The sequence below is a fragment of the Rhipicephalus sanguineus genome, chromosome 5, assembly GCF_013339695.2.
Source record: "Rhipicephalus sanguineus isolate Rsan-2018 chromosome 5, BIME_Rsan_1.4, whole genome shotgun sequence".
Taxonomy (NCBI): domain Eukaryota; kingdom Metazoa; phylum Arthropoda; class Arachnida; order Ixodida; family Ixodidae; genus Rhipicephalus; species Rhipicephalus sanguineus.
The window spans coordinates 81,380,037-81,397,214 of record NC_051180.1 but is presented as its reverse complement, the minus strand read 5'-3'; the positions used below and the strand labels follow the sequence as shown (position 1 = coordinate 81,397,214).

The 17,178-nt window shown below is 45.9% G+C and overlaps 2 protein-coding genes across 2 annotated transcripts in view; both read left to right on the top strand.

The window, feature by feature from the left end:
• Positions 1-1,851, top strand: part of LOC119393853 (ammonium transporter Rh type A) — a 50,602-nt gene extending 48,751 nt beyond the window's left edge. Inside the window, exons 10-11 of the mRNA XM_037661033.2 lie at positions 263-423; positions 1,674-1,851. Coding sequence (XP_037516961.1) covers positions 263-423; positions 1,674-1,745 — 233 coding nt within the window. The 3' untranslated portion in view covers positions 1,746-1,851. The remainder of the gene's footprint in view (positions 1-262; positions 424-1,673) is intronic.
• A 12,890-nt stretch (positions 1,852-14,741) lies between these two features.
• LOC119394756 (uncharacterized) lies at positions 14,742-15,305 on the top strand. The gene has a single exon (XM_037662061.2). It carries the CDS (start codon positions 14,742-14,744, stop codon positions 15,303-15,305), a length of 564 nt encoding a protein of 187 aa, XP_037517989.2.
• Positions 15,306-17,178: the final 1,873 nt, after the last annotated feature.

The following is a 17,178-nucleotide window of genomic DNA, read 5'->3' as shown; positions in this document are numbered from 1 at the left end:
ATAAATCATTTAATGATGTTCGAGGAACGTTCCGCTTGCAAAAAGCGCCATATCGAAGACCTGTTGGAGTGCGCAGAATATTCGAACTAAATATAAAAGCAGGTTGAACTTCTTGCATCAGAACGGTTAATTGGGCAAGTTGGTGTGTATGCTTCCGTCATGACAGCGCCCGTGTCTGCCAATCCTTTGCTCGTTCTCGTTTTTCCGCACTGTTTTATTCGTTCAAGACTGAACTTCTTGGTGATACTCTGGGGCGGCGCAGGTCTGGTGATGCGGGTTCCGCTGCTGGATCCTCCTAAGGAGGACGAGCTTTTCGACGACTATCCCTCGTGGGAAGTGGAGGCCGACCCTACCGGCGCTGAAGAGGCCGCCTCCAGACCGCCCACCAAGGGAAACCAGATTGCTATGGTCGAGCAGCAACCGGTAAGCGCATCCGCGCGATACCAACACCGCGATTCCGCTTTTCCAAGTGGCATGCTGTAAAACCAAATCTTCTAAGTTAAGCGAGCGTGTAATATTAAGAGAGAGAGAAAGGAGTACAGGAAAGACAGGGAGGTTAACTAGACTATACGTCCAGTCCGCTACCCTACACATGGGGAGAGGAATAAGGGGGTAAAAGAGAGACCGACAGAAAGATAAAGCCATCAGTGCACACATTTCACAACACACACATAGTGCAGCATACATAGTAGAGGCGGTCGATCAATTCTCTTGTCTTCAAGAACTGCAGGAGGGCTCGTGTGGCTTTCTGAGCTGATGAGCTGCAGAGGCCAGACTCCCAAGGTCTTTCCTTCAGCAAAAAACGGATCATCAAGCCTCCTCAAGGCACACTGGAGTGACATCGAATTTCATCGGCGAGCTAAACATTGTGGATAACATAACAGGGTAGAATAACCAACGGTCGGACGATCATTGTACCACTGTCTCTTCGTCACTCCTGCTTCTGCCGCATGGCCGCTCTAAACTTCGCATGTGAGGAAGTCAGCATGCAGAGGATAAATCGAAGCACTTGTGAGGAAGTTCAGACGCTTGAAGCGATTTAACGTGCTGCGCAAGAAGTGTAAAAGTTTCGACTAAGGGACTTGTCTTCATCATGGATACAACTACATTCATTAGCAGCCCTTACGGGGACAAGTTCCGTTGCCTAAAAATATCGGCTCCAGCGGCACTACTTCTTCGACCACAGTTATTCGGTACACAAAGACAGTTCCGCTGTGGCGTAAGTCCTTGGCATAAGCAAGCTCCTCAACCATATGTTCATGATCCGATCGTTCACTACCAAGGATGTAATGCAAAGCGGCCGACTCAGGTAAAACGGCCACATTTTATACGTCATTATCACATTGCGTTGCCAAAGCACTACAAATACACCACTGCAACTTTCCACTTATTGTCTCAGAGAGTTGTACACCCTTAAATCTGTTACAACGATTGATTGATTGATTGATTGATTGATTGATTGATTGATTGATTGATTGATTGATTGATTGATTGATTGATTGATTGATTGATTGATTGATTGATTGATTGATTGATTGATTGATTGATTGATTTTTACTGGGGACGTCTAAATGTTCGCAAATGGCACTTATATGCCTGTCAAACAAGGCTGAAACATCCCAAGGTGAGACTCCCGGTTCATACCTGTACGTTGTTTTCCTTTCCATATTCAGGACAGCGCTTCACGGGCTCGGCTGCCAGCACACTTCAACGGCGCCTACGATGCACCACCGCCAGCCCAATGAAGACACGCGTGGTTATGCGAGGATGGTGTTTGGAACTTTGGACATAGCAAACGTGTCACCGGGGAACAATAGCGGTGCGCACTTGCATGGTCCTACAACTCATTGTAAAAACCTACAAGCGCGAAGCTCGCGCGTACTTTACGTAGTTGTGCACGAACGAATAGCATTATCTGTACGTGAGGGCTCCTTATACGTTTCACATATAGTACATTTCGATAAAAATAAGCAAATTGTGCTTTGGTCTCAGTGTTATTTCATTATTTTTTTTATGTCTTCGTAACTTAACATCCCTTTTCAGCGTTGTTCTGTACATACACATTTCAAATACAAGAGCGTTTTGAATGCGGAGAAACCGCTTGAACAAAGATGCCAGATTTTTTTTTATTTCTTTAGAGAAGCTGGGAGCTGTCGTCATGTGTCTTACCATCAACGCTGTTGTCTATGAATACCTCGCCGCATTATTTGTAATTTCTACTTACGCCTCACTAGCATAATCATTGTTATGTCCCGACAAGCTAGCGAAGAAAAAGAAAGCGACGGAGTGGAGCTTCCACCTTATAATATACAAACTTTATGTACGCCCAATTCTGGAGTTTGGTTGCGTTCTGTTTTCCGGAAGTGCAGAATACAAATTAAGACCTCTTATATTGTTAGAAAGGCAAGCTCTGCGGCTGTGTCTCGGACTACCTAGATGTGTTGCGAACAGCGTGCTTTATTTGGAAGCTCGAATCATTCCGCTTGATGCAAGATTTCGACAGCTGACCGTGCAAACATTTTTAAAACTCTACGATGCGCCCCTCTCCCGTTCACAGACACTTTTCATCAAATCTCCAGATTCTTTCTTTAGGCGCCCGTGGCCTCGTTATCAAAGACCCCAAGTCATTTTCGTCGAGTCTCTGTTGTCTAATCTTCACGTTTCCCTTCAGCATTTAACTCCCCAAACCCTATGTTCGATGCCAGTTGACTTAATTTTCGATGACATTTTTCCAAAAAATGCTAAATTACTTCCAAAGCATGTTCTGGAGGGCCTCCTTCAAGACCATCTCAGTCATTTTCCTCATTATGTGGTAATTTCGACGGATGCAACGCAAAATCTTCAGAAGGCTGGAGTAGGCATTTTTTCTCATCAGCTTAATTGGTCTTTTGCGCTCCGTTTGCCTGACTTCACGCCAATTTATCTTGCAGAATTCCTGGCTATTACATTGGCTCTTCGGAAACTAAATTCTCAGCAATCAAAAGCTATTATTATTTCGGATGCTTTATCTGTCTGTACACATTTAACGTCCGCAAAGCAGTCTCCTCTTCTCAGGATATTTTGGTCTCTTGTACCGCGTAGCCTATCAGAAGTTCGGTTTCTTTGGGTCCCCGGGCATGCTGGAATTGCACTAAATGAAACCGCTGACTCGCTCGCTTCGGCATCGTTAAATTTCCCGGTGGTACTAGTAGCTCCACAGTTTTCTTTTATTACTGCTGAACGATTCAAACGCCTATTAATCTTAAAAATCAACGAAACATCGCTCCTACAATCTGAAGAATTTCGGCACTTGCAATTCACATGGAACACCGCAAACTGCCTTTCCCGTCAATGTGAGGTGACCCTAACAAGCTTTCGCTGTAGAGTTCCTCGGTTAAATTATTATCTCCACAAATCAGGATTTTCATTAACTAACCTATGTGCAGTTTGTAATGAACCGGAAACAATAGATCACTTTCTTCTCACATGCCGCCGTTTCGCCTCACTGCGCCGAATAATTCTTGAGAGACCGATTGGCATGCTCGGATTGGCAGTTGATACACCCACCCTTTTATCGTTTGGAGCCAATCAGTTGGGTGCGGGCCGCAGTGTTATTCTGTCAACGCTACATAAATTCATTCAGGCAACTGGAAGGATACGCTGCTAGTGGTACCGCCAGTTACATCCAATTCTTTGATCCCCTTCTTTATTTTTGCTAATTTGTTTTTATATTATGGTTTATCGAAAGCTTCTGCCCCTTTCACCTTTTTTTTTTCTTTAAGGAATGTTATTATAGTTCTTATCTAATTTCTCTCCTTTTTATCTTTTAGCCAGCGTTGTGTAAACCATTTACATTATAAAGTACAGTGTGGCCAATCCCCCTTGTGGGTATGTGCCAAGATCTAGGCGACAAGACAAGACAAGACAAGACCTGAAGGACTGTAACGGTGAATACAAAGGAAACATTGCAGACATATCTGAATAAAATGCTTGTTCTGTTTCGTCTTGTCTGGCTTGTATATGATTAACTCTTGTTCCATGATGATTCTGTGATGGAACGTGATCCCAACCACCGAAATAATAACAACAACTTCTCATAACTCCCAAAAACAAATTCGGCAAAGCAAGTCGCGCTACAATATTTTCAACAGTAACAACAATCTGTGTATCGGTTGCATTGCAGATATACAAAGAGCAGATTTTCGGCCAGTGTAACATCGCGGAAAATAATATCCCTGTTGCGTGGACAGTTTCTATCATTACTATTTATGCTGATCTGTATTTCAGGACATGCTTGAAGTACGCGAAAGGTGATTGTGCAGTTCATGCAGTTCATACTGCTAGTTATACATAGAGCGAAATATCGTTTGCTACAAACAATACAGCTTTTTTCTGGCAATTTCGTTCACCAAGGCAAAAATAAGGTAAATACGAGGATATGTGCCCAGACTTTACGTAAATTTGGCTCTTTCGCAAATCGCGCTTTCCGCAAGCTTTCGTGGCCAGCTGTTCGTCCGTTCATACCGTATTTCGCACAGCCCCTAATACACGAGAACATCTGGTAACTGTACCGCAGTGTGAAGACACATCTACGTCACAAAAACCTATTGGACGCTCTGGTTCGGTTAGTCTGCCAGCTATACAGTACAAACAGAACGAGAGGTGCCTGTGGCGTCTCGGCTACCCGACGAGCAAACTGAAGCACCTCGTGAGGCTCCACCCTAGTAGAGCTACTGACCTCCTTTTGTCTCGGAGAGACAAGTACTTTCCAACGCACTGCGGCGACTGGATGATCGACCACTTTCCGTGCAGGTGCTACTGCAGCACCGTCCACACCTCTCGACGCCCCACAAGGCAGTGAAAGCACTCTTGTAATTTTTGAGGACGAAGGGCTTGTGCGAACGCCTCTGACTTGTGGTGCAATCCCCCAGGCTGCAGTGAATTCTCTGCCTCTCTTTTTTAGATGCGAAGCAGCTTTTGCTCGGGGCTGTGTCCGTCCATTGGCGACCGTCCGCTTTCTATCACTTAACATAGCCATCTGTAACATATTGAGCGCTCGCTCGCGCCAAGGAGAAGTCTTCTTCCTCTTGTTCTTCGACCGCCTTGATGATAATACGTTCAGAGCACTTTAGGGGCCCGGGCTGCCGTATGCTGTCCTAGCTTGGCGTAACGCAGGCAAAACCATGTATGCTGGCACGCGCTAGCGCGTTCGGGTCTGTAAAGGGGCTGGGTAAGACGCTGTGGCCTCTGCCCCTTGCACTCTCTCAGCAATCATGTGATGGCGTCGGGGAACGAAATTCTGCAGACGCGCGATGAACCAACGCGTTGTATCCTAGTCAGAACGCGCTGCCACGCGCTAGCGCGTTCGGCCCTGTGTAAGGGGCTGGGCAAGACGCTATGGCCTCTCCCCCTTACACTCTCTCAGCAATCACGTGATGGCGTCGGGGAACGAGATTCTGCAGACGCGCGATGAACACGCGTGGCTTGCTCCAACAAGAGTTCGGGACGAGTAACAGCAACAGCAACTGCAGTGAATTCATGGTGTGCCCCACAAGGTGCCCGTGACGAGCGGAACTTTAAGTCGACCCATGCGATGCTTCGCATCCCCACATGGTTCCCTTTAGTGGGAGATGGTGTAGTTTTTTTCTCCTCTTCCCTTCCCTCCTCTCTTTCTCTCATCTTTCTATTCCCCTTCCCTAATCCCCCAGTGTAGGGTAGCCAACCGGAAGTTTTTCTGGTTAGCCTTCCTGCCTTTTCCTTTTCTGTTTCCTTCCTTCCTTCCTTCCTTCCTTCCTTCCTTCCTTCCTTCCTTCCTTCCTTCCTTCCTTCCTTCCTTCCTATAGCTTCCGCAGTCTCGGAGGCCAGTATGAGAGTCGACTCAACGCTACTCTGAACCTACGTCGCCGTTCAGTTGATTTCGCATCGACTCAGTGCACTGAAGTGCCCGTTCGGTATATATAATACGAAAAAAAGTAATAAAAAGTGAGAGCACGCCCACTTTGCAAAGCTGTCGCAGGCGTGATAGCAATTAACATATAAAAATGAGTTATCAAACTTGCTAAACGTTGCTCCGATGATGCTGAGTGGTCACACCAAAATCTATGCTATGCGGATATCCTGAGGCCACAAATGCATGGCGCGCATTCTATGGAAACTTCATGGCGTATTATAGGCAGCATGCTCAGCACTTCCGCGACAGACTCTCCGTTGCAAACGTCACTTAACTGATTGCAATGTATCCTCCCCGCTTCGGTTTTATTTGAGGAGGAATAATGCGTATGTGTTTTGTGTGAGCGAAAGGGCGTGCTGCTACGTCACCTTTTAAATGCGAAGCATTTCTTAGCGAACTTCTGCGGGTTTGAGCGTATCTATCTATCTATCTATCTATCTATCTATCTATCTATCTATCTATCTATCTATCTATCTATCTATCTATCTATCTATCTATCTATCTATCTATCTATCTATCTATCTATCTATCTATCTATCTATCTAGCCGCCTACGACTTTGTGCTCTCCTGGCCGTTTCGTTAATCGGATGTATACCAAAATTGGTATGGAATAACATGACCGTATTACGAACATAAATGACAGGTCATAACATGAAAATCATGATATGCATGTCATGAACAGCATGATTTACATTCCACAGCCTTCGGACTCTTGCGGCCATTCCGTTAGTTTCATATATACCAAAACTGGTATGACATGACAAGAGTTCATGGCGAATATAATGACAGGTCCTAACGTGCAAATCATGACACGCATGTCATGTGCGGCATGATTTACATGACATGGTCTCGGGGCGCTCGCGGCCGTTTTAATGAATGGATATATACGAAAACTGGTATGACGAGACATTTCGAAATGACGAACATAACTGACACGTGGTAACATGAAAATCATGACACGCGTGTCATTCACGTCATGATTTACATGTCACGCTCATGACGCACTCGCGGCCGTTTCGCTAGGTTGATATACACCAGAATTGGTATTTCACGATGTGACTGTATTAAGAAGATGAATAACAGGTGGTAACATGAAAACCATGACATGCATGTCACGTATGTCATGATTTACATGCCACGCTCATGGTGCGTTCGCGGTCGTTTCGTTGGCTTGATATACACCAAAATTGGTTTTGCGCGACGCGACTGTATGACGAACGTAATTTAGAGGTCGTAACATGAAAATCATGACACGCGTGTCATGCACGACATGATTTACATGCCACACTTATGGAGCGCTCGCGGCCGTTTCGCTAGATTGATATGCACCAAAATTGGTATTGCGCGATGTGACTGTACCAAGAACATGAATAACAGGTGGTAACATGAAAACCATGACATGCATGTCATGATTTACATGCCACGCTCATGGTGCATTCGCGTACGTTTCACTAGCTTGATATACGCCAAAATTGGTATTGCGCGACGCGCCTGTATGACGAACGTAAATGAGAGGTGGTAACATGAAAATCGTGTCAGGCAAGTCATGTGCGACATGATTTGCATGGCACGCTCATTATGCGCTCGCGGCCGTTTCGCTCGCTTGATATACACCAAAATTGGCATTGCGCAACGTGACTGTATGACCAACACATATATCAGGTGGTAACTTGAAAATTATGATATGCATATCATTTACGGCATGATTTACATGCCACGCTGATTGCCCGATCGCGGCCGTTTCGCTAGCTTGATATACACCAAAATTGGCATTGCGTGACGCGAATGTATGACGAACACAAATGACAGGCGGTAACATGATAACCATGACATGCATGTCATGTGTGGCATGATTTACATGCCACGCTCATGGTTGACTCGCGGCCATTTCGCTCGTTCGATATACACCAAAATTGGTATTGTGCGATGTGACCGTATGACGAACATAAATGACAGGTCCTAACATGCGAATTATGTTATGCATGTCATGTACGGTATGATTTACATGTCACTGTTATGGGGCGCTTCCGCCCGTTTAGATAACTGGGTATATACCAAAATTGGTGTGGCATGACAGGAGTGCGTGAAGAACATAACTGACCGGTCATGCAGTGTAATATCAGAATATGCGTTTCATTGTACATGCACGCGTGCATGGCAAACATACCATATATGGTGAACTAGATGCCATGGTATGAATGATTTCATTTGGCTCATAAACAAACAAAGCTATGTATGCAGCTCTTTGCTGGCCGCTTCGCATTACTTCGATTCCCACAGTGCGTGGGATCTGCCGGATTTTTTTATGTATACAGCTGTCACTGAAAAATAGACGTTTATTGCGCACTACGTACACAAGTAGGATTGGGCGGGGGAGGGGGGTGATTGCGTACATTATCAATAAACGCAGAGGGCAGCCAGGACCATCGCCTGCAATCGTTCTCCCCTCTGATCATTCCCGAGGTATCTCCGGACAATGTCAAACCGTGTGGTTGGCGTAGGTTAGGTTGTAACCAACAATAGGCGTTGTTAGAGTTACTCTGTAGGTGTTGTCACCTGCACAATCCCTCTAGCGGCGGTTACAGGTAAAGTGCACAGTACAGCAATAATGCTGCGTCACTGGGTGGGTTGCGTGACTGGGCCCCGTCGGCGAGGGAGGCAGCGTGAACCTGGTGATTGGCGGGAGCGGGGGCGTGACGTCACTGCGACCCCCGCGAGTCGAGAAGATGGGCACGCTGTAGTCGTCGCCCGACTGCACGTCCAGCATGCAGATGCCGTTCATGCCCAGGGTACGCGTGTAACGGATGCACGTCAGCGTCGGGCAGCACGGCTGCGTCAGGAAGTGGCACTGCAAACGCGCGACGGGCGCAGCTCGTGTTACCAAGTGTCTGCCATACCTTGCACCGTTGCTGTACGGTAGCGTCTGTTACAGCATACCGCGTTACGGATCGCCTTCAAACAATGGCGCAAACAGAATCTCATTCGGATCTCCTCGGCTTCGCACATATATGTACAGGCACCGTAAAGTCGAGTTTCCCACTGCCACTGCAGCGCCAGAACGCAAAGCCTAGCAGATAAAAAAAGCAATAATGAGACGGGGTCGGTCAAAATGGAACGCGATGCGCTCGTCTTCCTCCCTGCATGAGTGGGCGGATTGTGGCTGGTCTACACGGGGGACGCGTGCGCGCGTCTGTTTTCTGCGTGCCCCTAATGTCAGCGAGCGAACTTGAGACGGGCCAGTGCGAGCAACGCAGCGCCCCCTGGTCAGTGGACGGTGCCTATACGAAAAGAATGGACAGGGATGGGCGCCGATAAGCTTGGACAAACCGAGCAGACACTGTCACATACATACATACATACATACATACATACATACATACATACATACATACATACATACATACATACATACATACATACATACATACATACATACATACATACATACATACATACATACATACATACATACATACATACATACATACATACATACATACATACATACATACATACGAGGCTTGTAGGTACAGTCCTCACGCATTGAAAGGCGACATTTTCTTTTACATAACGACTGATATGAGTAATTGCTGGTGATAACCCCGCCATGCGGCTGCAAATCTGGCCACTATAGGTAATGTGGGCTCTGATGCTAAGTGCTCGAATCAAAATTACACCGATGCGACAGTATATGTGTATACGCTGGGAACGAGAATAATTAGCCTTGAATTTTCGCGTTCAACCCGTGAGTAAGTACTGTACTGTACAAGCACAATCGCGAAGTCAAGATTCTAATAATCTAGTAAATAGGGCGACAAAACATGCATACATGCATGGAAAAGTGACAATTCGTAAAAGGCCTGAAAAAGCTACTCATTCTTTAATCTGCGCGCATTCGTTGCCCACAAAGCTTTCAACAGTTTTCAGGGCACCTGAATCCGATTTCCCGCACAAAAATCACACTATCCCCCGCTAAAGGGGACCATGAGGCGATGCGAAGCAGCGTTTCGGCATGTCGAGCCCACGTTTCATAGGGGGAGTGAAGAGGAGGTGGTGGAGAGGAGGTGTGTGGAGAGGGTTTGCGCATGCGCAGTAAGGGTGGTCACGCCGCACACCACTGGTTTGAACTGCGCCATAAGATGATTCGCATCTAAAAATGGACACGTATTTTACTGCTGCACCAAACCATGCTCGCACATCACAACCATTTACTTTCATATTTCTCTGTGTCCTGAGCAGAGTATAATCATCTTAGCTAAGCGAGGTTGCATATATCTGAGCAGTGCAAATCAGGCCAATTCGATGGTTTAAACTTCCGGCCTTGGGAGTGCGGATATGTGCTAGTTGAAGTGCACCTTATGTTCAGAGTGGGCTTTGAAGGCTTCGATAGCAACGTTAAAATGGCTGGTTCCTTACTATGCTCCCTTCGGGCGCGCATTTGTCGTCCGCCCTGGCGTGGCCCACAGCTGACAAGATGAGCACAGCCAGGTGCAGCTGCGTGTTGAATGCAGTAGAAACGCGGTCATTTCCGTTTCGATGGTAATAAGAACCTCCTAATAGCGAAGGTCGCTGTTAAATTGGCGAAGTTTAATGTTCCACTAGTCGAAAGGCTTGCATAAAGCGATAAATAATAATAACAATGAGCGTAAGAGAAACGGATACCGGTGTTCATGAAAGCAACAAGAACATACTGGCGACCCGGATGTTTTAAATTTATTTAACTATACTTATTATTGACTTATATTCGGTTCAGCAAATCTAAAAAAAAAATCACTTCAGTGCATTAATGTAAGACGATAGTGCACTGCATCACATACAGAGGCTGTTAAAATCTGACCGTGTCACGTGCGTCACACTTCCGCATCAAAGTCACTTTCCATGCAGCGATTATATTTAGTCTGAAGGCATGAGCTATACAACCAAATGTTAAGGGCTGCCTGAGCTCGAAAGAGTTGCTGAAGCGCGGCTGTCTACAATATTCTGATTTGGAGATTCGAGCGGTGTGTTTGTGCGACTGTTAGTTGACCTGCTGGGATTTACGGAGGACCTCTTTCCGAAAGGTGACATGCTTGAATCTGGCTTTTGTGTTACTGTGAGTGAAATTATAGATTGACCTACAATGACGCTTTTAATATTACACGAATTTTTGTAAAGCTCAGATTCTCATGCGGTTACAAACGCTTACTTAAAGGATTAAATGACTTTTTGAAAAATGTATCGTTGCCATACTCATGAAACAAGAACAGGGTCGTTTCTTCGTCCAGGGACATGGACAGCAATAATTCGCAAGGGTGGAGGGGTGAAAGGGGGAGGGGTGTCCGACCCCCTGTATGTATGTTCCAACATGTGTTCGTATGTGTGCGCCTAATTACGGATACAAAATGTAAAATTTTCTGGGAGGGGGGGGGGAGGTTTGAACCCCCAAACCACCCCGCTGACCACATCACTCGTTTTTACACATAAGCCCATGCTATGGTGGGTTCGTATGTCATCAACTTGTTACACATTGATATTTACATGACATGACGGGCGTGTGTGACAAACATGAATGACAGATTATTGTATGAATAACGTGACATGCGTGTCATGTATGTCATCACATAAATGGCAAGACGCCATCATGATACCAAGATGGTTGTTTCATTACATTGGTGCGTACTAGAATACACATGGCATGACGTGCGTCTATGGCATGGATGGCATGATAGGCATGTCATGCATGTGATGAAGTGAATGGCAAAATGACATGACGTCGCTGCGATCGTTTCACTTACTGTTGAACAACCATTCCCTGAATTGGTCGTGAGAGGCGCGGCTCGCGGAACCGGAAATGGGAAGCCAACTGGCGACCCTTGACCAGGCCCGGCGAGCCGCTGTAGCCAGTGGGGCCCTGAAAGAGGGGCACCACCCAACCTAACCACTGAAGCCCTGATATAAATAAATGTTTCTTCTTTCTCTACTGGTATGTAATATGGATGACATGTATGCATAACTTAGCATAAATGACACGAGGAACATGCCATTACATGAAGATGATACGCATCAAGTTATGCATCTCACGGCATATCCATCAGCATGACATAGCATTTTTTATAGGAAAAGTAAGGGAAAATCTACAATCCGAAAATGGTGTGCCCCGTATGCAAGGTAAGCGAAATCCCCCGAATAACGCTTCTGGAATTTCTCGGGTTCAATTTACGAGACTAATTTCTTATTACTTTCTGCAGAAGCCGGGATATATCATCTGACGCACGCACTTACCATTTCGACGGCAGCCTCAATCAAAGCCTAGAGAGTGGCACAAGTAACACGCATCACGGTTTAAATAGTAGGAACTGCGGGGCTGTGAATACATATCCCCATGAAAGGCGATCGAGCGATGCATGACCATTGACAGGGGCGGCGCCTTTGAGGGGTGATGGTCCGACGCCAGGAGAAACACGTGTCAGCGGCAACCTTCTAGAACAGATCATTCTCTCCTTTGGCACCGAAATGCGCATTTCGAGTCGCTGAATTTCCCCCAAATAGAGCGATCTGATTCGTGACGCGGTTAAAAACGGGGGACTGCTCTTTGACGAATATTCGCGAATAATTTGAGTCAATACGCCACATAGCGGAGAGAGCGCGAACCAGCCTATTGAGGTCCATGCTATATCCATGCTACAGACAACGCTCATTTTCGCCGCACGTGCGGGAGCATTTGCGTCCGATGGCCTCGTCGTCAGCCGAGAATAAAAGAACTGCGAAGCAGTTTTGCTGCGTCCCGCAATGCACGTCGGCGAGGTGGAAAGATAGGACAGTGTCTTTTCATAAGTTTCCCTCTTTTCCGAGTGAACGGCGAAGAAGAGCGGCGTGGATAGCCAACCTACGCATCGGCAAAGAAGTGACTCCGACGATGGTCGTTTGTTCACGGCACTTCACGAAAGGCGACTTCTTTTTTCCAGGTGAGTAGGCGTATTTCGCTGCGCTGCATATCCGTTACTCTACTCAAACGACATCAACTGTCTTATAGACAAAAGAGCTGGAATAAATGGGAACCGTTGCAGGGTTACTGTGAGCGTGCTTGCAGCGTGGCGTCGGAGCCTGTATTTTGTAGTGCTAGATATACTCGCGCAGTCTGTGTTCTGAGGTCGGCGAAATAAAAGGCGTTCTGTACAAGCAACTGAGTTTATTCGCTCGTCGTTCGAGGGTCTAGCTGGGGTATGGCGAGCGGAATGAAGGGCGAATGGTCGGTCGGCGCCCTTCGAGACACTGCGGACATGCCGGCCCCATTCTGTTCCGTTATGTTCGCGGTGTCTGGAGGATACAGCATCCTGCGATCGCATCTGACTTTCGCCGATAGCGGCTGTGCGACACGTGTGTTCAAAGCTAGCTAGTGGCACGTGTGCTCGCAAGTGATAATTGCCCATGAATTGGATGGTGCAGGTGAAATGCGCGATACTGGTTAACACTTGAGAAAACCACTCTACGATATGCTTGGCAAAAGGATTCTGTGAAATGACAAGATGTTGTCAACGTATTTACGAACAAATGCTTGAGTGAAATAATATTGTTCAAGGTAACGTCGAAGCAAAAAAAAAAATAGAAAAAAAAACGCCCTGACAGTTCACATGTTAAAATTTATATCTTGATTGAAACGTTTACACAGAAAAGGATACCTAGAAAACGATTTTATTTCATAGATTTCAAGTGCAAGAGGAGGAGACTTAAAGGGACAGCTGTGCCGTCAGAAAACCTACCTAAGTCTTCAACGTACGACGAAAACAAAGCAATTCGGCTGAAAGACTTGGCCACCGGCAGGCAGCACAGACATGCCCAACGTTCAGCGAAGGTAAGTTTCACTCGTAGAAATGTGGTGTAAAAATAAAATTATGCGATGCTGTTTATTCCAGAATGAAGAAAGCCAGCAGTATGGGCATTCACTGTCAAATAAAATGAAAAGTGCCGACAACAGCATACCAGTAAGTAGAGTTCTGGCTATCTGATGCCACTGCCACAACCATCATTCTTTTGAGCGTGTCTTGATTTTTTTTCAGGAAAGCTATGAACAGATGGATGTCAATGCAAATGAAGCTACCAATGCAATCACCCATGAAGATGCCGAATCGTGCATGGTAAGTTAGTTTTGTGGATTGTGCCTGTACGGGGATCATGATTTGATCCATATTCATAGACAGGCTGCACACACACAGCCGTTGCAGCTTCCTAATATGCATGAGGTGGGTGGTCACATTGGTAAAACTTGCCATCTCTAAGAGACAGTTGCTAGTATATTATAATGAAAAGTCTGCTTGGATGATCAGGCATATGCACTTTATCTTTATCTTTCTACAGGAATTTTCCAGTGGGCCTTCGGCACAACACATCAGTGAAGAGACTACAACGTTGTATTCTACACAAGAAAGAGAAGCTGTGGATGCCCTCATTGAACTAGCATCAGGGTTTCGCAACACCAAATCGGCAGCAGTGCAAGTTCAATCAGGAGAATTGGGCCATAAATTTATAGACACAGTTAACAACACAAACGTCAACACATTCACAGGCCTGTCATCAATCGAAATATTGACTGCTCTTGAAGGCTGCTTCACGAAAGTGCGACCTCTGTCTCAAAAGCACCATATGAAAAGCAAGGAAAGGGTTGTGCTCACACTTTTGAAGCTCAAGCACAACGTCTCAAATGCATTCTTGGCGCATTTGTTTAATTGCTCGCCACAGCAGTGTGGAAGCATCATTGCGGACACTATACAAGTGTTGGCTGGTATTCTTAAAGGAGTTGTGTGCCTGCCACCAAAAGAGGAGATTGTTGAACATATGCCGAAATCCTTCAGGAATTTTAGTAATGTCAGAGTGGTGGTTGACTGTACTGAAATTCCCGTAGGTCAGCCAAGCTGTCTCCGGTGTGCAATTCAGTCCTATTCTTATTATAAGAAAACTTTTACGGCTAAATACATGATTTCTGTGACACCAGCTGGGCTGATCGCTCATATCAGTGATGGTTATGGGGGAAGGGCATCAGATAAAGCAATTTTTGAGCAGAGTGGGCTTATTAGCCTCTTGGATCCAATATCCGATGCAGTAATGGCTGATCGCGGCTTTTTGATCGACAGCATTTGTGCAGACCACCTTGTTGAACTCATCAGGCCACCATTCAAAAAAAAGCAAAAGCAGCTGTCCAAAGGCGATGCACTGCGCACACAAAAAATTGCGTCTGCCCGTGTACACGTTGAACGAGTGATCCAGCGGCTCAAGCTTTTCAAGATACTAACCACCAGAGTTCCTTGGGGCATGATAGGACAGCTGGATGATATAATGGTGGTAGTCGCAGGAATTACTAACCTTTCACCGCCCATAATTGCAGAGCATAGATTTTTGTGAGGAAATGTCTACATACCCTGCATAAATGAAAAACCATTAGACATGGGTGTCGCTGGAGCCAACACTTCGACAGGTGGTCTTGTCTTTTTCGAGGCAGCAACCGCCTGCATTAGAGCGTTCTTGTGTATGCTTCATACACACTAAGGTAGGCGGTAGCTGCCTTGAAAAAGACAACACCACTTGTAGAAGTGTGTGCTCCAGCGACACTCCTTGTCCAATGATTTTTCATCTTGTCAAGCTTCCACCTTCCCTTGAGCTTCTGCCTTATCAACTAAGTGCATGCTATGGTCATTGTTTATGTACAGCGTATTCTGAATGTGACTGAATTAATAAACAGCATGCCTCAGTCAAGCGAGTTTCAAGTGTGATTTGCACCACCATAGGCCATATGACAATAAGCTGATAGAAAATATATGCTAGGGTGGACAACTGGGCGTGTTGGTATTGCATGATCCAAGGTAAAAGGTGCGAAGATGACGACGGACAAGAGAGAGACACACACAGGGTGTCACTTCCCGGAGTAAACATTGTTGGAAGTGGCGTCCTGTGTGTGCGTCTCTTTTCCATTGTCATCTTTGCACCTTTTACCTCAGATCAGAAAATAAATGTTACATCCATACAAGCAGAAATGCTGATATTTTGCATAGCAGTGATACACTTGGTGCAGTTGTGGCTACAGCATTGCTTTATTGAGTGTCACTTTCTAACTAACATTCAAGTATAGCAGCCAGACTGTGACAGCAGAATGAAAAGCATCCATGTAGTAAAACTTGTACATTGGCACTTCTATTGAATCACACTTTGTTTCAAGGCGTTTCTTTCAAGTGCAAATCAAAGGTGTTGGCAGTGAACACTTTTAAGCAGGCACGTAGGCAAAGAAAGCCCCCCCCCCCCCCCCCTCGAAATTCGTCCAGCCTTCTATATTTCTGGGCAACTTTTTTTTTCTTTTTGCCATGGAAAGATTTTCTTTCGAACAATTAGGCCTTGCCCCCCACCCCCCCCCCCCCCCGAAAAAAAATCCTGGCTACGTGCCTGCTTTTAAGAGTACCTAAAATAGCAGGCACCATACCATGTCACTCATCATTTCAAAAGCAACATAGATTGTTTTACATCGTAGCACAATGGCGTAGCCGGGGAGGGGAGGGCACCCCCCCCCCCCCCCCGAAATTTTTTTTGCCATGAAATAGAGCTCAAAATGACACTCGATCACATTTGCCTGCCCGACCCCCACTTCAGATCAAGGAGGTGCCCCCCTCCGAAAAAAATTTCTGGCTACACCCCTGTCGTAGCAGATACCAATCGCTGAGGGAGTGTTTTGTTCCTGTGGCCTCTTGCCCACTCAGCATTTTTTCACATTTTTACAGCAAGCACACAATGCAACTACTAAATTGGTGCACTTGACTGAGCAGAGCACTTCTACTATCAGAAGTCCTCACAGCCATTCGCAGTAGAGGAGGCCGTGCTATTTGTCAACATATGCTGACATTTGGCACCATGTGCTTTTATGTCTGAGTGAATGTGAAGCAGCCACTGTTGCTGCCCAAAGACTCTATACTGACCGTATTCACCAAAATTTCTACCTGTTACACAGCATAACTTTTATATATACTGGCTGCTGCACTTGGGACACACCCGTTATAGTTCTCAGTCTCATTCATGATCACTACCCATTTACATTTGCATGCTTCCATTCTGTGAAATACAAAGCATTTTCTATCCATTTGCAAAAGAATTTAAGAACGCGATCACTGGACAACTGATAAGAAACACGACACAAAAGGGTACAATTCTTCCCCGATCACACTGCACAGCAGGCTGCAAGGAGCAGCAAAGGCCCTGGACTGGAAGTGCTGTATCAGGCGCCATGCCATTT

Excerpts from the sequence above, each read along its gene's own strand:
- LOC119394756 (XM_037662061.2), top strand. The coding sequence starts at position 14,742 with ATGCCGAAATCCTTCAGGAATTTTAGTAATGTCAGAGTGGTGGTTGAC.